The 16,818-nt window shown below is 38.7% G+C and overlaps 1 protein-coding gene across 1 annotated transcript in view; it reads right to left on the bottom strand.

Annotated features, from left to right (window-relative positions):
• LOC128359524 (NT-3 growth factor receptor-like) overlaps window positions 1-16,818 on the bottom strand; it is a 198,453-nt gene that overhangs the window by 162,592 nt on the left and 19,043 nt on the right. Inside the window, exon 2 of the mRNA XM_053320015.1 lies at window positions 13,303-13,374. Within this exon, the coding sequence (XP_053175990.1) occupies window positions 13,303-13,374 (72 nt within the window). The remainder of the gene's footprint in view (window positions 1-13,302; window positions 13,375-16,818) is intronic.

Genomic DNA, 16,818 nt, shown 5'->3' with positions numbered 1-16,818 from the left:
ACTGAAGTGAATTAAAGTTTTCATGTCAATCATGTATATCTGTATAACCATTGAATGTAGAACACTCAAACAAGAGAGAAGAGCCATGAGCAAAGGGGGTCGTGAGGGAATTTCCCAGCAAATTTAATTAGTGGAGTAATGCTAAAAGCTAATAGACGAGGAATGGACTGGGTTTGCCTTCATGTGCAATGGTTGGTTGGGGATGTGTTGGGGATTATATGGTATTGTAAGGTCATTTGTGTGTTAAAAACAGGATGGTTTGTGCCAAGTCATTTTGGGTAAGGGACTGGGAAACAGGAAGCCAGCCTGATGTGTGTATAAATATGAGACGTATGATGGATTTCTTGGGTTTTCTTGCAATAAACCACTTCAATTCTGCAAGTTGATGCATAAGTCTGATCTTTAACCCCCCTGTGATACGTCACTAGTGTTTACCCCCAATTATGCCTCAAATAATCATTATATAAAAAATGTCTCACTGTAGCTCTAGATTGGCCTATGACTAGCTACATTTTCATCAGATGCACTTGGACAAGTCTTCAGCGTCCTATGTTGTTTGATCAAACCATCCACACTCTCTGGTGATTCAGTTGTCCTGATGTTCTGATGCCATACCACTCACCTCAAAAACTTTTTAGTTGGAATTTAACATCAAACACATGAAACATCAAGCACAAATGGCTCTGCTGGCTATTTGTTGAAGATTTTGTCTTACTAGTGTGTCTCAAGCCATATGTGTGCACCAAATGGCCACTTCCAGTCACTTTGCCAGTGTGGGTATTTCATCTCATGATCTCATCAGGGCTCAACATGTTGATCTGTTGACTAAACAATAGATTGCTGAGACATGGGGAAACTTTTGGTGCATATTTATACTGGTTCTAAATTTGACTTTAGAACCAGTTATGAGTTGAAAAGTTGTGAAAGGTTCCAGAGCCTCAGTTCTCCTGCAGGTATTATACAGTCATATTTCAAACTTACAGCTATTGATGGTTTCATACTCAAACTGAGCATCACTTTAATTCTGAAGTCCCTTTATAGTATTTTTACAACATGAAACTCTAGAAAATCCTTGGAAATATGTGAAGGGGTATGTGTGGGGAAATCAAGCACTTCAGATCTGCTAAAATGAATTTATAGATGTCCCTTAACCCTTAACCACATCACTGGTTTATATGATCAGAGTTTCTCAGGTCAGGACAGATCAGCAGCTCTTGGCTAGCATCATTGGCTACTGATGTATTTGCTGGTCAGGTTTGTTTTTGTTATTTTGTGTCAACTTGTTAGTCTGATGGTGCATTAACTCATTACTTTACAAAAATCCTATTTATCAATACATAAATAAAAAGTTGAACTTTTGACTTGTAAGTTTAAGTTTCTATATACATCCTCCTTACGTTTGTACATAATATGATCCAGTGTTATAATTCTTGTATTCTATTTACCTTTATGTTCTTCTGTGTTTCACCCTCATCTTAAACTAATTATCCATCTAGGTCAAAATACAGAGAAATATGCATTGGAGTAATGAGTGAATTAGATTGCTTCTAGGTTGCTCGTTGCCACAGCAACCTGTCATGCACTCATAATATAATGTGGAAACACAAATCAATGTTACTGTTTGCTGGACAAAACCCCATTTTCTCTGCTTGTCTTTCTTCCAGCAGTATCCATTTGTCCTTATTACAGTTGGGTTTGTTTTTGTGTCTAAATACAAATAGCAGTGAAAATGGTTAATGTGTAATAGAACACTTCACAAACATCTATGAACCCAAAATACAAGCTGCTGATCTGCAACACAGCACACATAACACAGCCATAATAACTACATAAAAAACAGTCTGCAGGTAAATATTAAGAACATTTCCTAAACAAAGATGTATGTGGCAATCCTAGCAACAGGTGGCTACTTCCAGAGCTTAGGGGAAATGCCTGTAGGTGTGTGTGTGTGTGTGTGTGTGTGTGTGTGTGTGTGTGTGTGTGTACTATTGTGTGAGAGTGGCATCTTTTGCAATGTTTCGTCCATCTCTGCTCTGAGGAGGATAGCATATGTTCTTCTCTGAGGACCTGTCCCGCTTCCAAAAGACTTAAATAAATAAACACACACACACGCACACACATACACATACATACACACATACATACACACACACATACTGCAAGTTATCGTTGGCAACTGAACAACTGCTGCAGCTGTATGGACTCACTCTGGTCAACGACTGGTCCACTAAATGGTCCAGCACATACCTGATGATATCACCATCACTTGCTCAGGTGGCTGATGTGAAGGGCCGGGACTGTCTACTAATGGCAGAGACTGACTGTTATTTTAGAATAGAGATCAGTAGTAACCTAATGCTGCTGACAGGACTCAAGATTGTTAATGTTACTACTGATATCCTGCTTTGTCTGGTACTGACCCACTTTATTCAAGGTTTGTCTTATTCTATAGGAATGTATGCACTTTAACTCAAAGTAATAGACTGTTGACTGTTGTTACTGACAAACTATTGATGAATAGAGAGTCTACAATAGATTATCAAATTCAAATATTACTCATAAATGGAGTAACCTGGATGATAAAGTCTGAATACAACGTCAAGTCTTCAAAAAGTCTCAAATCACTGAGCTTCATTTAAGTTTCAAATGTCATGTTTGTTTCATACCATTTCCAAATATGTAGAACCTTTTCCAAGAGTTTGCCTCATTATATTTGTAAATACTCGTGAATAATTCACATCTTCTCCAATGCACTTGCAGATAAAGTCCAGTCATGCATATGTGTTCATCTTTCATCACTCTGTTTTCTGTATTTTGACTTGAAGTTACATAAAATAAACTGTACCACAGTGGCAAATGAAAGAATGTTTTGTTTCTTGATGTAGAAAAATAACATCCCACTATGCTAGCACTTTTATCTGTGTGTAATGCACTAAATTTTGCTTTAGAAATGTCAACTCCAATTTCCAATACCTGTTCTACCTGACTAAAACTACAATGAATCTATTAAGAAATAAAATGACTGATATTGTCATTTGACTGAAGATGTGGCTGAAACTATCAATCATTTTAATCTAAAGACTAAGACTAAATCTAAGATAGCTGCCAAAATCAACACTGATGTGCTGCATGTTAAACTCGACTCTGCGTTTTATAGATGCTTCAGGTATCAGCCGCCAGAAGATAAGGTTCTTTTTTTCATCCCATGATGGGGAAATCTGCAGTATTACAGTAAAAAAGGAGAAGAGCATCATTAAAAAAAGGAAACAAGAACGATAATAACAAATAATAAGTCAGTACATAACAGGCGGGGAGTTCTGGTCCTCTGAAATGAGGCCAACACGGAAGTAACTTAGAACTGCATTCTATCAAAAGGCCACCAGGGGGCGACCGTCTCTATACAAGTCAATGGAGAATTCACCAACTTCTCACTTGATTTCTAACCTCAGTAAACGTTTTCAAAATGTGTTTATGGTCTCAATCGCTAGTTTAAAGCCTTCTTCAATGCAGTATGATGTTCATTTGGGACATTTTGGCCTCCCTGATTTTATATGTGATGATAAAGCAGGGTATGCATTAGGGGGCGTGGCTACATCATGATTGACAGGTTGATTGCACACTGTCCTCGAGATCCAGCCCTCGCAACCATAGCAACCTCCCCACTCCGCCCATGGCTCCGTCTCATGCCCATATAAGTAGAATCTGTGTGTTTTTTTTCCCAGCATGCACCGGAAATTTTCAAGATGGCGCTGCCTAGATTCGAAACTATTGGCTTCTGAGCAGCAGTCCACAAACCAATGGGTGATGTCACGGATGTTACGTCCATTTCTACAGTCTATGGTACAAAAGCAATAAAAAAATGTATGAGAAAATATATATATATATATATATATGTGTGTGTGTGTGTGTGTGTATGTGTGTGTGTGTGTGTGTGTGTATAGATATATACATATATATACATATAGCTGAATTGAAACCAGATGTTTACCAAAAAATACTGATATTGTAACGTAGTGAAAGTGCAGTTTAGTGTGTGTCCATTTACAACAGGAAGAAGCTGGAGAAACCATATTCTGGCATGTTAGCAAAACAACTTGAATTCAAGCACTTGACTCTAACTTGAATACAACAGAGAATATTCAGTAAAATGAAAGTCATTACTCTCTGGAGTGCCTAAGGAAACCTTTCTACACCCAAGCAGCATTCCATGCATCTACTTGTGAATGCAGCTCCCCTAATGACCAGAAATCTACAGAGAGGTTCTGGGAACTGTCCAATCAGAACAGAGTGGACTCACCAGGTTGGGGAGCTAAAACAACCTGTTCGAGACAGAGGCTGAGCTGATTGGCTGCAGCAAGTCATGCAGCAAGTCATGCAGAGACATTCCCAGCAGTAATAGTAATATATACAGCATCATATGTCCTCTTTAACATTCTCTTTACTTTTTCTTTCAAAAATGTCTTTATTGATTTTAACACTGGAGTGGTCTCGTAATACATTCAGATGCGTAGTTGAGGTACAGCAACAGTAACAGAGTACTGAAGGAAGGTTCCAGCTTAATTCCCACCCACCAGAACACCCTAAATTCACCCACCCAAAACAGAAAAAGAACCCACAGACAGACAACACATCCACACCCAGGCACACCGAGGGACACGCAAACAGCAAACAAGAGTAAGTAAGCAGGTTAACAATTAATGTAGGGTAAACACGTAAGTAAGTGCTCAAAAAGGGAGAGCGGAGAATAAAATAAATAAATAAATAAAAATAAAGAAAAAGAGAAAACATTTAAAAAGGGGGGGGGCAGTTAGACATTTTCAGCATCAATAGTTAGGGAGTCAACGTGGTTTACAAAAGGTTGCCACATCTCATAGAATTTACATACGGAACCCTTGAGGGAGAACCTTATCTTCTCCAGGGTGAGACAGTGCAGCATTTCATGGATCCATTTATTGTGAGTAGGGGGGGGGGGGGGGGGGTATGAGTCCATTTAAGGAGGATGAGCCTTCACGCAAGTAAGGAAGAAAACGCAATAATGTGCTGTGAGGACACATTTAGACAGGCCATGTGTGAGGGAGACTCCGAAGAGGACCACAAGGGGCTCAGGGTTGATGGTTCGGCCTATAACATCACGAATTGTTCTAAATACTACAGACCAATATTCCGATAAGCGTGGGCAGGTTAAAAACATATGGACATAATCAGCAGGGGAGCCTTTACATCTATTACACTCATCTGTTCTGTTGGGGTAGATTTTGGCCAGCCTAGCATTAGTGAGATGGACCATGCCTTGCACATATAGAGGAAGTGTGTATCTCTTTACTTTTTGAGTTTGTACTGTCAATACATACACTGTCAGAGCAGGTCAGAACATATTTCGGCACCTAAGCATATACAAAATTAAAAAGTTTTCGATTTTGCACAGGCACCTTTGGAATTTGCAGTGATGATCTCATTAATTCAGAAAAATAGAGCTTTTTAAACATGTTTCAAGTGAATGCAATACACCTCTGTAAATGTGCTAACAACATTTTACTGAACTTATCTGTTAGCAATTACATTCTATTACATTATACATGTATTTAAGATTAAAAGTGGTGTGTGTGTGTGTGTGTGTGTGTGTGTGTGTGTGTGTGTGTGTGTGTGTGTGTGTGTGTGTGTGAGTCACGTCTCTTGCCGTGTGTTAATATTGTGAACCACACATTTGTCCTCTCACAAAGATGAACAGTGCTGTCCTCACACTACAGCTCTATAAGTCAACAGCAGAGTGTGTCAGGACTTATCAACGCACACATTTCTGCTGGATGTCCTTTTCCTGACATTTGCTTTGCTCTTTTTTTTTTCTTCAACCCTTTGCCGATGGAAACTTGCATTTCATTTCTTATGACATTTTAAAAGGCTTGACTCAACTGAGGTTGGCAGTGGGATTTAAAACACAGAGTGACACACACAGATTGAGGAGAGAGAGGTAGAATGATTCAGTATAATGTACATATAAATGGCTACATAATAAAGGCTATAAATCACCAAGCACTGCAAGAACTGTTGCTTTGAAAACATGAATTCCACCTGTCCTAATATCAGTAATAGCAATGAATCACTTGGTGTGAAAACATTAATCATGTATGATTTCTGATACCTGAAATAGCACACGGAGATTTTAAACAATACACATGAAAGCAGTAACTGATTGTTGACCTGTAGTAACCTGTGTTTCAATGTGCGTGTGTGTGTGTGTGTGTGTGTGTGATTGTGTGTATGTGTCTCCCACACACAGCGCTGCAAATAGTCCCAGCAGCCTGAACCAGCTCATAGCTTGAAATATCACGCTATTAGCATCCCAGCAGCCCTGCTTTAAATATTCCTGCCAGAATTGCTAGCAGCACTTTCACAGACTCATGCTGTAACAACACGCTGTAACACACACACACACACACACACACACACACACACACACACACACACACACACACACACACACACACACACACCTCCATGTGATTCACATACTGCGACACTTTAGTCACAACTAAAACTGACATGCTTTAAAACCCACTGCTAAAAATCACTGAAACAATGTGAAGCAGAAGGAGACCTGATGTCAGAAAATGTCAAATCTAACATTTAACAGAGTTAAATTCCAAAAACAATGTCACTATGTTTACAATGACACAATAAACACTAGTGTTCACCCTTAAATACTATTTGATGACTAATTTGATGACTTTTCCTAAAGTGGCCCAAAATGCACAAAAAAGAAAATATTTGAAATGTCATATTTTTGTATAGATGCTACAAATGTTTGTCCATTGAGTCTGTTCTGGGTCAAATGATCTCTGTATCTATTGCCATGTGTTTTAGTGAAATGAATAGTTCATAGTTTTAATAAGATAGTAGTTTTTATGATGTAGCAGTGAAGACTGATGGCTCTAATGGTTCTACAATAAACCCCACACTTCCATAAAGTTCTGATCATTTTACCTTTACATTAAATACATTTCCATCATTATTGCTATGTTATATTTCCATGGACATGATATTGTGTGATAGCAGCAGTTTTTTCTCCATAAATGAGCTAAAAATACACTCTCTCTGCTCTCTGAAACATTCATCAAGGTTTAATCACACATTTATTGATCAGTCAGATCGACTATTGATGCTTGCTAAACACACCTGTGGTTAAAGATTAGGTGAAGACACTTTTTATGAGGAGATTCTTAGACCAAGTCAGAACATACAATGTAGAATATGGACCGTATGTGAGGGTTAAACTTGGCTATTAGAATCCAGTAGCGTTCTCACTCTATCATGTTGAGTGATAGTTGGCTTTGCATTACATGAATATATAAAATGATTATTGAAGCTTGGCCAATGACAATGAAGGAATGATCAATAATCCCTCTAATGCATCACAGATAGTACCACAAATACTCTATGTCCATAAATGGTACTCAACACATCTACAGCATTTGGAATTAGCCTATTAGTTCGTTATACAAACAATGAAACATAGCTACCCATCTGTGGGTTTAGGGATTTAGACAATCCTCTGACCTTGGTTGCCACAGCAACGCTGCGTCACTGTTATCAAGTGACTCTCACTTTCCCCAAAACACCACAGTCAGCTGCACCGCGTATTAAGACAGAGAAGACAGTGTCTCTCTCTGCTAAGATTAAGAACTGTCTCTACTGTGACCTCAAAGCCCATGCTTGACCCTAAGTATGAATAAGAAGCCAGCTGAGGTAGTTCAGGTATCTCATCATTGAGGTATCTTATCATTCTGGACGTCTCCAACAGGATATCCAGCCAATCCGAAGTTTGGATTGGATATTCTCGCCGCTGTTCAAGCAACAGCTGTGCATTTAGAAATCACCACACTAGTATCATGAGACTAATGACAATTTGACACTAACCCTAACTCTACAAGTTTTTTCCCTTTTTAACATCAAAATTGGCTGAAAATAAAGACTATTTTAATGCTGCCACTTTGAGTCTGGGATTTTCTTTGATTCATTCTACTCCTCACTCATTTTAACCACTATATATTGTATAATGCATAATTTGACCCCTCCTTCCTGCATTCTGTTATGCCTTGCTCCAACCAAAGCCTCTAATCTGCCAAGCGAACGTGAACCTTTCACACACTCTCTCTTTGATTTCCTCTCCACTCCTATGCTCTGCCTCTGATGCCATTTCCCCTGGCATCTGGCCAGATGATGGGACATAAAAAACATTTCAGCCCAGTATGTTCTGCTGCTGTCCTCATTGACTGTCTGAAGGAGCAGTGATTTAGGTCATGAATCATGCAGGACACATAAAAGATAGTATTCTTATGAGCTTCTATGATCATATTCACAGAATAAAGCCTTGGTATGTTGCTTCCGTTTAGTCTGGGTGTTAGTAACAGTATTATAGATTCTGGTTTGCATGAAATGGAAAGATAGTGAAAAGAAACAGTCATAAGCAAGAGCTTTCTAATGATAACAACATATTAATAGGGGATTCAGCACCATGGACAGCAGCCATGTGAGAGATTTACACAGATGAACGGAAGGAAGTGGGAATCAAAACACAGTCATGATACACAATGTGTGTGTGTGTGTGTCTGTGTGTGTGTGTGCATGCAAGTGTGTGTGTGTGTGTGTGTGTGTGCAGCATTATATCAAATATTTCTAAACAAGGCCACAGTAATCACAAGAGGAAAAGAAAAACAAAGCATTTCCCTGCATGCTTTGAAATGGAAATGAAGTGAAGCATGTTACCTAACTGAGTGCTGCTGCTGGAGCTGCTGGAGCTGAGCAGGGAAGCCCTCCTGCTTTGTAACACAATCCTTACAGTATTACCATCAACATGATAGTTACAGTATTATAGTTGTGATTAGCATAATCTACTACTGAATGTTCATTCATTAGTTTTACTGTTCAACACTCTGATGGATTCTTACTTACATTGACATCAAGTGCTTGTTTTTCCAAGTTTCAGCAAAGTAAAACATGATTTTCTGCACGTTTCCATCAAATATTGAAGAGGACGATACAGTATAGAGTGTATGCATCATTTCTTGAAATTAATTTGTCTTTTTTGGATTGGTTTTAATCTCATCTGTCAGCTGCTATACTGATAGAGACAGAGGTCTCATGGACTTAGAATCACATCAAGGATTTTGTGGTAAAATTCACAGCAGAAGAAGAAACAGCAGATACTCTGACATCAAGGCCAATTTAAAAAAACAACAAAAAACATAACTGTCAGGCTTTATTTCTACATTTTCCACCTCACTTCATTTTTGTCCCTTTCTGTCATGTTGTGTGCCAGTAAAAATGCATGATATAATGCCAGTAAAGTTGAGGATGTGTCTCTAGTGGTCTCTCCCCTCTCTCACAGCCACACTTCTTTTAGTGTGATAGCATTATGAGCTGTGGGTGTATTGAGGGTGCTTTGGTTTATGACTCAATATCTTTGACACATTCATCAGTCTCAGATGTGATGTATGTTTAGTGCTAATTGGCACATGATAGCACACTAGCTTGCTTCACTAAGATAGTGAAAATGGTAAATATTATACTAGCTTAGCATCAGCATGAAATATCACTGTTCATGTTAGCATTTAGCTTAAATAATAGCCCATTCTCATTCTCAGGTCTTTGTCACACCCCTCTGTATCTGATACTGATACACATGGTGCAATTTAGAGTGTGTATGAGAAGCACCTGGCTCTCAACTAAAAGTGCACACGGGCTGGATGTGATGACATATGTCAAATTGTTAGATTGTATTCATTTTCTATGCAGAGCAGGAGATAAGGCTGCACGGTGCATGATGGATACGGTGTGATGAGCTGACGGACCGTTCTCTGTGTCTTTATTTGCATAAACATGACTCGACTTCAACTTTATGCTAATGAGACCATCCTGCACAGTGAACCTCAGATCAAACTGTCCAACTAGACATTCTCATCAAATATGAATCACAGTTCTGCTACTGCATTGCTTTTTTCTCAGAAACATATTTTAGTGCACTGTTCAACTGCCATTTTTTCCTGCTTGAAAACTGATGAGCCATAGCCAAGCATCACCTAGCTCGCAGTATGTCACTTAGCAGCCAGAGCATTTAGTGGTGAGGTGTGTCCAGATGCATCCTCGCCAGATGTGCTCTCAAAGTGCTTGGGAGGCTCTTTCATACCATCAGCCATCAGACTGTACAACACCACAGCTTTTTATTGTTTATTTAGTTTTATGTATATAGTATTTTTATTTTATTTTTTATCACTAAGTATAGGCTACTGATGTGTCAATATTGAATTTCCCCCTAGGGGGATCAATGAAAATTCCTCCCTCCCTCCCTCCCTCCCTACCTATCTACCTACGCTCACTGTTACACAGAAAAATAAAAATAGACCAAAGCATGGTCATATGTGGCTGAGAATGTTTAATACATATTTAATGTTCTTAATATATTCATGGATTAATATTGTCATTCTTAAAACAGAGTCTTCCTCAATTAATATTGAGATACCTCAGACATTAAATTAAATGAAAGAGTACAGTTTAGACCTGCTCTATGTGTAAAGTGCCTTGAGATGACTTTGTTGTGATTTGACGCTTTATAAATAAAGATTGAATGATTCATTTGATTGATTGATTGATTGAATAAGGCATTCAAAAGTTTGTGTCTGTATAAAGGGGAACACAAAAAATCTTAATCAGTTTGAAATAAATTACAGTTTTGTATCAGGTAACAAAGTGGACTGTCTTCATCTCTATATCAAAAAACAAACTGACTCAAACTGATGGCTGTAAAGTCTGTGTAAAGTAAGAATAAATATGTGTTCTGAGTTTGACATACCACAGTAAAGTGTGTTGTTAACCACCCTGCCAAATTTGAATGATTAAAAAAATCGCCAAATATATGAAATAAGGCTTCAAAGTTGTGTAAAAATCAGCCTCTTTCTCTGCTTCCAAACGCTGTGGGAGTGCCCGCCGAGTTCGCTTAAAACCTCGCCCCCTACCAAGTGTCACCTGTCAATCAAAATCACCACCTCTACCAGAAACATGGACGCTACGTCTGAGAGCTTTCTGCTGTTAGCTCAGCTGCTAGCTCAGCTGCTAGCTCAGCTGCTAGCTCGTTGGCTAACTCAGCGGCTAACTCAGTTAACTGTAGACTGTAGTAGTAGTAGTGTGTGCTGAATGTATTTATACCTCTACAGCAGCAGGGGCGGGTTTATGCTAATCAGACCCGCCCACTAAATCCTGAACACAGAAATGTTGAAACACAGTTTGTGAAACCTAGCTCCACAATTCAAATCTAAATGGTTGAAATGCTTTTTACACCTTTTTTATAAATACATTTATGACCTATTTAATGTGTTTAGAAGAAAATGTCTGAATTCACTTTACACGGTTTTTAACATTAACATATGGTATTGTTGAAGTTATCACTATGTTTGTTTTGAGGACATTTAGACTGTGACAGTTAGGTAAATACTTGTAGGCAGCAGGTCCTCTGGTCTGCTGACATCAGCACAGGAGGCTTAACATTGGAGTGAATGGACAGCAGGAGCAGGTTATATGAGCATCTAATAATGATGTGGATGGGTTTACATTGGAGGTAAATGAAAGTCTGCTGCGCGTCATACAGATACAAAATAATGCCTATCAAATGCAGAGAGGCATGAGAACAGTGCTGTGTCTGATTACTGTCTAACAGAGCTCTATGCTGGCTTTTTTCAGTGTGGATTGTTATCATGACACAGGTGACACAACAAGGAGTTCACCAATCTGTCATGACAACAAAGCCCACCCAACAACAAGGAACTGTCTTTTTCACTAGGAAATGCTTCACTGAACAAGAGCACTTCCTGGGGATATATTTATTTAGACTTTTGTTTTGATCATCAGTTTGAATTTCAATGATTAATGTTTGTTTGATTAATGTTAATTTGTGAGCGTAATATGCTCAAATGGGGGAATGTAATGGAAATTCTTCTTCTTCTTATTATTATCTTCTCTGACACAAATGAGCAACTATGTCATATAATTAGGTGCCATAATCTGCTGACCATGACACCACTTATGTTACATGAAATGCTGATTGAGTGAACATCATTGAACATTGACTGAACATCATGTATGTTATAATCTACTGACTAACCATTGTCCTGATTGTACACACATTATGATGTGACTATTGTGCTTACATTGTTCTGATGGTAGAACAAGGTCATCCTTTTAACAAGATAATGTATTGTATATAATCTGACTATTGCCTCTGCTCTGGGCTCATTCGTGCCATCTCACGCTTGAGACGGCAAGGAGTACGTCTGCAGACGACTGAATAAACTATCAGAAAGACAATGAACAACGTTGTGTTTCTTGATATAAAATTGCCAGAACAGCATCAACACACTAAGAAAATACATAGCTTATAAACATAAAATGATTTCATTATGAGCTGTGTTCCACACATATGACTATAACACGTTACAAGGAGCTGGATCAACCAGGCAGAGTGCTTGACTCTCAGGTCAGGTATGCATGTACATATAACACCCTTCATTGTGCAGATCATCCATAAAGTCTGTTATATAGAACAACAATCCCTGCCTGAGGACTCCTAATGAAACCTAAATATGCTCAATTTGCAGATTAAGACCATTGAATGTATTGTGTATCCCTCTAGCCATCATGGTGTTTCTGTTGCACTCATCAGGGTATGTATTTATATATTTATGTATTGACAACCTACATCATTCCACTATGACAGGAACAGCATGCAATACTCATCACTGATCTCTATTCAAGCCACCAGTATGTAATAATAATCATACTGTTCTCTCCCATGTTAACACATTTTCAAATTTGCCACTGGCTAGTTTCATCTCCTCATAAAGCTAACTTGCTCTTTGAACTCCCCCCCCCCCCCCTTTTCTCTGCTATGCCTGAAGGCGATTAAAGTGTGAGTAGCATTAAATGAGCTGTGTCTCGAAGAGGTCACACACAGGTCAAGATATACAGTAAACATGGCTGGAAGGATTTTGTGCAGCACAGCTTTATTCACTTTCCTATACTGGAACATATGGTTAAACCTGCAGACATTCATTAAAACCATCTTTTAAATAAAGCTCTAAAGGAAAACATTGAACCAGCCACCTGTGCTTAGTAGACTGACCCAGATCTGATGAAAGGTACAAAAGAAGCATTTTGTAGCAGCTGTGGAGAAGACTCTTTACTGTGATAGTTGTGGTAAGAGTGAAGGACAGTGTGAGCATGATGTTTCAGCTAGAAGACAAGGGGTCAACTCACAGTTCCAGCAGCTGCAGATGTTCAAACACCTGCCAGGAGAATGTGGTCAGATTGGGGTTCTTGGACAGGTTTCTGAAGGAGAGAATAAGAAAGAGACACATGTCACAAACAGAGTTTATTATGGCAATAGTCTCTTTCCAGTCATTATGAAAAAGGGAAACATGTTCCTGGTGTTTATGATCCATATTCTCTGATCATCTTTACAACTTTACAACTTTATGGTCAACAAACATGGAAAATGATCCTTGGCCCATTCAGCAGTTCATTAAAACATTAAAATACATGTACACACCACATGACACAAACCCAACACTGACACAGAGGAAAATACACAACATGTAAAAGCACCTCAATAGGTGTGTAACGGTATGGGATTTTACAGTATGGTACGGTGACGGTGTTAGTGCAGTATACCGCGGTATTTCACTGTGACGGTATTTTATTTTTTTAAAGATTTGTTTTGGTACTAGGGGCCATGAAATAACCAACAAAACAGACAAGTATCATTCTTAGAAGAAAAACATTGCTTTATTTAAGCAAAATGTGTGTGTGTGTCTGTCTGTAAATCACCAGACAGTCATTTAACTGAAACCAATTACGGTCATGGATCATGTGGGTCTCGCGTGTGTTTACCAAAACTACATTTTTTGATTGGAGCAACATGAGCAACACTAGCTGAGCCCTGGTCATTTCAAGCTACACTAAATGCAGTGAGGAGACATTATGCATACGGGTTCCCAATCCGACCATTTATTGTGTATTATTTTATCATTATTAAGGCAAAAGAACTGAATTTATGTCCATCCACATTATAATGAATAGGATATAGGCTCAATATTAGTTTACATCCAGCGTGCTGCGTGGACATTACATCTGCTGCAGGCTGCTACCACAATTATGAAATGCTAAAGCCCAATTTCCACTGAGTCCGGCAGCGGAAGGCTCAGAACATGAAGTTGTTTCTGTCTTTAGCTCTGACTTACAGAAGACTTTTATTACAGTAAAAATCAGCCAATTTACACTTCACTTATTGGGATTAATAAGTGTTTCCACGGTTTTAGGATATAGTCATGCTGAGCCCTGTCATGAGCAGTCAGCCTTGATAATGTGATGGAGGTGTGCTGTTTGCAGATAATTCACTAAAGCCCAATTTCCACTGAGTCCGGCAGCGGCGCGTTACAGCTGCGCCGCGGTCACCGGAGCTGATAGGTAACACTATAATCAATGAGAGTATCTCCACCGGGAACGTCTCAGCAGCGTCTCTCTGCACCGCAGCGCTATCAATAGGTAGCATTTCTATTTTTGACGGAGCCGTTTCCAACTCGCGACAAGCTCAACAGAGCAGATTGCACCAGACAGGAAGTCCGACACTGAATCGGCATAATAAAACTTCCGTTTTTCAAAATAAAACAACCCGTGCAGCCTCCCGATCGTATTTCAGCAACAAACAGGAATAAAACAGACAGATAAAGACAGGAAATCCCCAGTAAGTTTATACAGTCTGTGACTGTGACCCTCATAAAAGTAATATTTTACATTATATAAACTAACGAAATTTGTTAAAGTAAGTCATTCGGTGATTTCTAAGTCATTAAACTAAGTCTGACTGTTACTGGAGTAATCTACCTCGTTCGCACCTGTCACTGTATTGTCTTGTATTGGAAAACTTTGAATTAAACTTTACTTACTGAGTGAACTCTCCCGTTCTCTCCTATGAACGAGTCGGACAACAAGGTGTATCAAACATGAAGCAAAGTGAAACAATAATAAAGTACGTAACAACGCTGACCAGCAGCCTGCCCTGAACTAAACTGAATGGATACATTTGAGCAGCACACAGGTAGGAAACACTTTTTCAATCTACTGCTGCAGCTGTAAAATTAGATTATAATGTGACTGAGTGACGACTGACCACTGATCTTTATGTGAACGTGAAGTGAAATGTTTTATTTGTGAGTTCCCTACTCGTGTAAGTGGAGTTGCGCCGGCAGCACCGCATAATATTAAAATAGCCTAATTAATTAATTACCGTCACCGTGAGCTTGGAAAACTCACGGTATCACTACCGTGGCTTCACACGACCGCGGTATACCGAAATACGGTATACCTTTACACCCCTACACCTCAAGATAAAAAACGTTTTGCTAGTAGAATTGAACCCTTAATCATTTACTAATGATCAAATCAACATGTGATATGAGCTGGTATCAATGAACAGCACTATCATTGTCAACCATACTGTACTGCCTGCTATTACAACTCTGTGGATGTGTTAGTATTCAAGTTTGTGTGGATAGTATTAGCAAGTGAACATTTCCACTGACATAAAAAAGTTTGTATTAAAACACTTAGGGTCTGATTAATAAGATCCCAAATAAAGGGTACTAAACTACATGTGCAGTGCAACAGATTGCATGTTTGGTTAGCGTTTGGTGTGTTTTGTGGTTGATCTACTAAGAATAACTGTGTAAATGCCAACAGGTGCAGACAGCAGTATTTAAATGAGAGTTTTGTGTCTGAGTTTGGATGAGCAGGAAGCCTACGAGCACAAAATCGAATGTGATCACATGGAATTAGAGGTTATAGTGGAAGAGATTAACACATATATTGAGTTATAGCAACAAAAATAATAATTACAAGTAAAAAAAGCCATATGGGAATCTATTAGTGACTAAGTCAATGCTGTTAGTAAAAAAAAAAATTCCACTCCAAAATATTAACACAGGTGGAAAAAACGCTCCATATTACATTGATATTGATATTAATCATGGTAAACATATTAAATGGACAGTGTATATTATCTCAAACCTCTGTGCACTGCGTTAGTACATCAGCTTGCACATGTTTCTACACACAGACCTTTAGTAAATCAGTCTTTATTTCTATAGAAATCTTAACTCAGTGCTAATAGTGTTTGGTGCAGCAGCAGATTGCTGTTTGGGTTTAGAGAGCACAGTTTAAGATATGACATTAAATAAATGTTGCTTATTTGTAGACATGATGTGTACTTCACTGATGTCTGCTTACTTTGATTTTAATAACGTGCCAGTTTTGCTAAAAGCTTAATTTGTTTCAAGTCATGAAGAGTCTACTGCACAAAGCACAACTTGGTATCTATGCATCTGTCATGTTCTTTGTAATTTTCTGTTTTGATTCCCTCATGGTTTTTGTTCCTTCTCTTGATGTTGTTCTTGGTCTACACTTATTATTAGCGTGTCCATCAACCTGTATGTACCTGATAACTAGAACGTTTCAGCAACATCGCTACCTCACATCAGGAAGCTTTATAGAGACAAGAAATGGGGAGGATTGCCAACATTATGAACACACACACACACACACACACACACACACACACACACACACACACACACACACACACACACACACACACACACACACACACACACAGTCAGGAGGCCTTACAATCTTATTATGATAATAATGAGGTGATCTAGATTCGAGTGAGTGTCTCGTTCCTTCATCACAACCAAACACGGTGTCGTTTCCATGGAA

This window comes from Scomber japonicus, chromosome 5 (genome assembly GCF_027409825.1).
Source record: "Scomber japonicus isolate fScoJap1 chromosome 5, fScoJap1.pri, whole genome shotgun sequence".
Lineage (NCBI taxonomy): Eukaryota > Metazoa > Chordata > Actinopteri > Scombriformes > Scombridae > Scomber > Scomber japonicus.
The sequence above is the reverse complement of the archived record's forward strand: the minus strand, read 5'-3'. Positions and strand labels throughout refer to the sequence as shown.